The sequence below is a fragment of the Sminthopsis crassicaudata genome, chromosome 2, assembly GCF_048593235.1.
Source record: "Sminthopsis crassicaudata isolate SCR6 chromosome 2, ASM4859323v1, whole genome shotgun sequence".
NCBI classification, from domain to species: domain Eukaryota; kingdom Metazoa; phylum Chordata; class Mammalia; order Dasyuromorphia; family Dasyuridae; genus Sminthopsis; species Sminthopsis crassicaudata.
The window spans coordinates 260,440,211-260,447,659 of record NC_133618.1 but is presented as its reverse complement, the minus strand read 5'-3'; the positions used below and the strand labels follow the sequence as shown (position 1 = coordinate 260,447,659).

General features: G+C 33.9%; 1 protein-coding gene across 1 annotated transcript; it reads right to left on the bottom strand.

Annotated features, from left to right (window-relative positions):
- Positions 1-2,199: 2,199 nt before the first annotated feature.
- On the bottom strand, positions 2,200-3,147 carry LOC141553407 (olfactory receptor 4Q3-like). The gene has a single exon (XM_074285076.1). The coding sequence runs from the start codon at positions 3,145-3,147 to the stop codon at positions 2,200-2,202; it is 948 nt and encodes a 315-aa protein (XP_074141177.1).
- Between the last annotated feature and the right edge of the window lie 4,302 nt (positions 3,148-7,449).

The window sequence follows — 7,449 nt, the reverse complement described above, 5'->3', positions numbered from 1 at the left end:
AAAATGGAGAGACAAGTTTGTAGGCAGAAAGGAAGCATCTAGAAGACAATTAGAAATGAAAGATAAGTGAGATGGTGAGGTTAATGGCCAGGGGTATACATGAAAAAGCAAAGTAGAGAGTTACAACTAACTTTGGTAAAATCATATTGCATAGATATAATAAATTTGTTTTCAGTAAGGAGCCCTTGTTTTCTGAAAAGAGTAAAGGGATTTTCACCAGGGGAAGTAATTGTTGACAGATAGTTAGACTTCTGAATAAAAGTACAAGAAAGTTATATGCATTTGTATCAGGATATTTTTATTCAACAAGAATACTTTCTCACTTAAATAAGGAGATAATTATTTTCATTGATCATCTATCAATGATAATTTATTGAGAGTCTACTCCATGCCAGTCATTGTGCTAAGTGCAAAGGATAAGAACAAAAAGAATGAAATAATTCCTTCCTCAACAGGCTTATGTCCTAATTAATAGATGAATAATACATAAATATATCCAGAATAAATAGAAAGAGAATGAAATAAATACCAAATAAACATATAAACATGCTTGGGAAGAAAAGGTGCTACAGTTGGAGAGGGGAAAGTGGTAAGCAGGAAAAATTTCATATAGTATGTGGCACTTGAGCTGTCTTAAAGAAAGAAAAGAACTAAAAAGTTAAGATCATTCCTGCCATTGGGAACAGCTAGTTCAAAGGCACAAAGATAAAAAATATAGTGGTTTATGTGAGAAGATCAGTTTTACTAAATCACAGATGGCAAGAATAGATATAACCAGTGAAGCTGGAAAGACAGGTTAAGGCAAGGTTGTGAAGGTCTTTAAAAACTAAATAGAAAGCATACATTTTATCTTAGATACCAGAGGAAGCTATAGAAGTCCATTGTGTTAAGGAAGTACCACAGTTACATGTTTTTGGAAAGAAAATTGCTTTAGCATCTATATAAATATTAGACTATAACAATCTATTCTCTTGCCCTCCACTATGACCCCTTTTAAGCTTTTATCATGTGCTATCTTCATTCATTAAAACATAGTCTTCCTGAAGGCATGAATATATATATATATATACATATATATATATATACATATATTATGTGTATGTGTGCATGTATTGTGAACATGCATATATATGTAAATGCTTGTTGGCTTGATTACCCCCATGAGGTAGAAAGAACAATTATTGTTATCCAAAGTAGCCAAGGTCTTCTATCTCCTAAGCCAGTGAAAGGTAGGGATTTATAAAAATAAAATGTCAAATCTACAATCTAAAATAGTTTCTAAATAAAGAATATTAACAGTCATCATCATTCCACAAATAAAGATAGAGAGATATAGATATAAATGTCTGTCTATATGTACATGTATCTTTTTTCCTTTCACATGTAAGCATAATTTAAAAAGATATTTATATTCAGATAAATTCAACATATATTTTTCCGAGACTTGCACTATATAGTATAAGGTTATTATATAGAATATGCTCAGTATTTCTTGTCCATATTCACTTGAAATAGATAAAAAAAGAAAGAAAAAGGAAATGAGCTTAAAAGGAATTAGTAGGGATCAGGTAGGACAGACATCAAAAAAGAACTTCCTTGTATGTGATGTTAAACCTTGAGAATGCCAATGAATGGAGGTTTTTTAGCATCTTCCCTTTGAAAATGGAATAGATGTGAGGGAACAGTATCAGTGAATTCTGGGTAAAGAAAGAAGTGTAAAATAGATAGTTTTTGAAAGCGATTCCAGACCAAAAAATTACCTCTCTGCCTTAATGGTCTCTGAATTCCCAGACTGAATCTTAAACTCTGAGTCATACTTTCGCTGAAATCCAATCATTTTCCACAAGTATATGTACTTAGGAAAGTTTCCACAATTTGTTGTATTTTTTCCTCTTTTATCCCCTATGGTTTTCAAATTACATCACACTTCCTTCATCTTTAGAATCCAAAATGGGGGTTTAGGACTGTTCCAGGAATAATATTCTCTTTCCCATGTTTTTTGGTCAATAGATTCTGAAACAAAGGAATGGCTCCTGATCAGGTTCACAACTCATATCTGAAGCCACCTACCCATATATTCTAAAGAAGCCAGTTAGTGTCCTTCACAATCTGTTTCCTCAGCTATTCATTGAGGACACTGGATGAAAGGGCCTCCAAGATCTTTATCAGCTCCATATCTATGATCCTATGATCCTGTTATCACCCTTTAGCCAGGCAGCAGGAGACTGCATACTTTTTCCTCATCTTCCTCATAGCTGCCTTCATCTCAGCATTTCTAAGTGTATAGATGAGAGGATTCAACATAGGAGTGATGACAGTGTAGAAAACAGAGAACACCTTGTCCACTGGGAAAGAGCAGAAAGGTCTTAAGTAAATGAAAACACAAGGCACAAAGATTAAACTGACCACAGTCAGGTGGGAGGCACAAGTGGACAGTGCCTTATTCTGACCTTGGCGAAAGCGTGTTCTCAAGGTTATTAAGATGACAGCGTAAGATAATAGTAGAACCAAGAAGCAGATGAGTGAAAGCAAGCCACTGTTAGAGACCATGAGCACCTCTATTACATATGTATCCATGCAAGCAAGCTTGATCACCTGTGGGACATCACAGTAGAAATTATCCAGCTTATTTGGACCACAGAAGGGCAGCTGGACCACCAATACAACCTGCGTGATGGAGTGCAGGAAGCCTCCACACCAGGAGGCAAAAACCAAGTTGATGCAGAGTTGGCGGTGCATTACTGTCAAGTAGTGCAAAGGATTGCATATGGCAACATACCGATCATAGGCCATGACTGTCAGCAGGAACATCTCACTGGCTCCTAAGAAGTGAAGGAAGTAAATCTGGGCCAGGCATCCAGGGAAGGATATTGTCTTTCTCTGGTGGAGAAAATCCCCCAGCATCTTGGGCACTGTGACACAGCCCAAGCACAGGTCAATGAAAGAGAGATGGGCCAAGAAAAAATACATAGGAGACTGATGCAGGTGGCCATCAGTCTTCACAGTCACTATTATCAAGATATTTCCCAGGACAATACCTATGTAGAACATGGAGAATATCAAGAAGAGGAGTAACTGTAGCTCCCACGTGGATGACAGGCCCAGAAGCACAAACTCCATTACTCTTGAGTCATTCCTTATATTCATTGAATTGAACATCCTAAATCCCCTGGAATGAAAATTAAATTGAAATAAGGAGTATTTAAGTGAAATACATAAGAAAAAAAATTATTTCTGATCAATGACACATAAGTAAGAAGTTATATAATATCCAATTGATAGAAGTTAACTAAGTTATTTGCATTTACCATAAAATTAAGCAAATATAGCATGCCATTGAATGCAACAAGTTATTAATCAACTGAAAAGGATTTGTTAAGTATTTACCAGGTGCTAAGCTCAGAACATAAATACATAAGGGAAACATTCTGTGCCCTCAAACTACTTATAATATACAGGTCATTAAATTTCACCTCCATAAAATGTTTTTATTTAATAAACCACTTACCACACAGGAGTGGAGATGCAAAGGAGGAAGTTGCTTAGGTAAAACAGCTAGTGAAGGGCCAATTCTGTTTAGAAGTAGAAAAATAACAGATAGCTTCTGGATAACTCTCTAAGTCCTTAATCTCTATGATGCTTCATATATCTGAAGATAGTAGTGACTATATGGAACAAAATATTACAAGATCATGGATATAGAGCTGGAAACGACCTTAGGTGATAGTGTAAAACTCTTATTTTACTGATGAGGGAGCTGAAACCCATAGGGTTGACATGTCTTACCTAAGATCCCACAAGTAGCAAGTGGCAGGATTGGGATTTTAACCATTTGGGGTTTATTTGTTTGTTTCCTAATGAATCATGAGCTAAGTATGTGGATCTAAACTATTTTGGAAATATGCTAAGCCAGGTTACGGTTTTGAATCCTTTCATTAGAAGAATGCTATTTCAATATGGACATAGGTCACAATAATTAGAAAAGGAGATATATGTAGTTTATGACACAGTTTAGGAAAATAAGATATTTAGGAAGTAAAACAGATATCAGCAACACCAAATCATCACTAAGGTATTTTCTTAGATAATTTTAATCGTTATTTTCATATATGAACAATATTGATATTCTAAGCTGTCTAATGCTACCTGTTCTTTGGACTAAGAATGCTAGTAGTTATCAGAAGGATGTTGCTCATTAACATTCCATCAATAAGAAGGACCCATTTAAGAAGCATCAATGACATAAAGACATTCTTTCAATAGTTAGCCCATCTTCCACATGCATGTACATTCCCAAATCTACCTGCGATTCTCAACTTGACTTAAATAACTCTTTTGGGGAAAAAAAAATAAAACAATATTCAAAATGGCGATATTGGTAGATTTAATTGGTTTAAAGTCTTTAAAAGCAGAGCAGATCTCTAAATCTTCTGGATTAATGCATGTAAAATTTTTCCTTTGGCCAAATTGTGAATTTGGAGGTCTTCCTCTTCTACTCCATACCAAATTATTCTCCTTTTAACATTATTTTTGTCACTTTGGGAAAGTGATAAAATTAACACACAAATTTGCTCAAAATTAAATTTTAAAGACTTAAGGGATCACTTCCACAGATATTTTTAAGTGACTGATATGTTTCTAATGATGGAATTTGAAACATTGCAGCAAACAAGCCATGGGAAATATTTTGGAGTAATGTTCTGGAAGCCTTCCAATCATGACAGGTATTCTAGCTATGTGTAAAGATACAGTTCTTCTTAGAAATAAGATTATGAACTCAAGCCAAGAAATTCATTTGGACATAGATTTTAAAATCTCATAATTAGTGGCAGGAGATATCTTCCTTCCTAAAGGCAGTGAACAAAATATAGCAATGTGTTTTTTGTTTTGTTCTGTTTTGTTTTGTTTTTGGCTGAGGCAATTGGGATTAAGTGACTTGCCCAGGGTCACACAGCTAGTAAGTGACTTGAACTCTTGTCCTCCTGACTTCAGGGCTGGTACTCTATCCACTGCATCACCAAGCTGCCCCGAAATATAATAATTCTTAAGTCAGAGAAGGAAATTAATTCTTGGTCAGGGTAAAAAGGGCATACACAACATCTATTTAATTCTGCTACCTAGGATGGCTTCTTGTTTGCTCCTGGAACACTAATATGTGAGCAGTTATAGCTGGAGATGACAGGTTAGTGTTCCACTTTATGATCCTAGGTAGTTTGGTACCAATTCTTCTTGGTGGAAGAGTTGGCTGTTACATTTTCAGTGTGAGCAAGGTGTACCTTGTAGGCAAACACAATAAATCTGGACTTTATTTATTGTTTTGTTGATTGACCAGACTTAAGAAATTAATGGAGAGAAAATAGTAATAGTGAGGATTAAACCTAAAAGTGTACCTCCCCTCTCCAGAGATTGAGCTTTTAAATACCAGCACATCCCTGATTGTAAGTGCCATCTCTGTATTCTTCCTAGCAACAGTCAGACCTTTTTATCCTTTACTAAAATGCTGGTCTGAGATGTTTGGAAGAAACTGGAGATAGTCTAGAAAACATTAATCAAAATGACATAGGGATAAAAAATAGATCTTGTCATCAAACTGATTTTCACTTGGTTTTTAAAGAACATGGCTGAAGATGTTAACTAACCCAAGTGTCTTCAACTTTATGAAGCCTTATTGAAAGTAGGCTTGTAATTAGCAATTAGTTGTTCAGTAGATAAACCACGAAAAAATTTCCTTACTAACAGTGATAAAAATTTACATAAAGGAAAAGTGTCTTGACTATAAATGTGATTAAATAAAGGGTGATAACAAAAACAAAAAACAAAAACCCCACACCCATTGTCATTGAAATATTACTGAATCAAAGATTTTAGAAGTTTAATATAATAAAATTCAGCAAGTTGAACATTCCCAGACATTTATCTCACTTCCTGAAAAACAAACAAAAAAAAATAAAAATAAAAAAAACAAAAACAACAAAAAAAAACCTGAAAAAAGAGTAGATCTTTGTATATCTTAGTTATCTTAGCAGGAGTTCTGGTTGGATATAAGTAATCAGTCTCTTGTACTCAGATTCCAACTATCATACTGGAAATTTTCTAAATTTTCAATAATTTGAGAACACAGTACCAACCAAGATAGGACTTTCAACTCAGATGCTAATGCATGGATAATGCATATCCAGTAATAAAGATTTCCTTCTTCCCATTTATCTGATAAACTAATTCAGACCAAAATGCTAAGAAATTAATGTATTTCCCTTCCAACGAGACAGTATTGTTGTCTTTTTGTTGTTCAATCCCATCTAATGCTTCTTTGCCCCATTTGGGTTTTCTTGAGAAAAATTACCATTTCCTTACCCAGCTCATTTTACAGATGAGGAACTAAGGTAAACAGGGTTAAGGAACTTGTTTCAGATCATACAGCTAATAAGTGTCTGAGGCCAGATTCAAACTTAAGAAGATGAGTCATCCTGACTTCCAGGCTTGACATTTTATCCACTGTGCCACTAAGCTGCCCCAAGGTATTCAGGAATTAATGAATTATCCTTCCTATTATCCAAAAACAGGACAATGCACAAAGAACACAATCATTAACATCATAGAAATAATCACTACCTTATTAAAATCAAATTCATATTGACCAAGGGAGATACTCAACCAGGAAAAGGGTATATCATCATATACTAGACAGAGATGGTCAGGGCCTCAGGAGAGTTCCAGGCTTCCTGGCTTTACACAAAATTAGGTAAAGGGAGTGTTGATATGGCCAATCTGCTGTTACTCTTTGTGATCTATTCTAAAAAATTCCTATTCTAAAAATATTTAATATTTTTTTAAATATTAAGAAAAAATTCCTAATTCTATTCTAATAAATTCTAATAATAATAATAATAATAACAATAATTCTATTCTAATAAAATATTAAAGAAAAATGAACAGGGTCCTAGAAGAATAACAATCAATGAAAGAAATAGAAAATAGAACTTATGGAGCAAGAATCAAAGGATCAGAAGAATTAATAAAATAATATCACTGAGGAACAAAAACTATATGTCCAAAGTCCCCTGAACACAATAATTACTTAATAAATATTTGCTGCATTGAACTGAATTAGCAAACTGCCTTAAGGTTTGTGAGGAATTATTGTAAGCATAATAGTAATAATTGGCTGTCAGAGAAGTGCTGGTAAAGATTTAATATTCCTCTCTCCAAATATATCTATATCTATATCTATCTATAATATATACATATACATACATACAAACACATATACATACATGTGTATTGTATATGTGTATATTACTTTCAACAGCACACTTGCATCTTTAATTTGCATTATTAACCTTTTCTCAATCACTTAAGTCGAGAACAAAAATAAATTATATATTAATATGAAGTGTTGGAGAAGTAAATGCTAATATCAACAATTTCTTTCTTCTTTTTTTTATTTTT

Coding starts and splice junctions, on each gene's coding strand:
- LOC141553407 (XM_074285076.1), bottom strand. CDS start 3,147: ATGAATATAAGGAATGACTCAAGAGTAATGGAGTTTGTGCTTCTGGGC.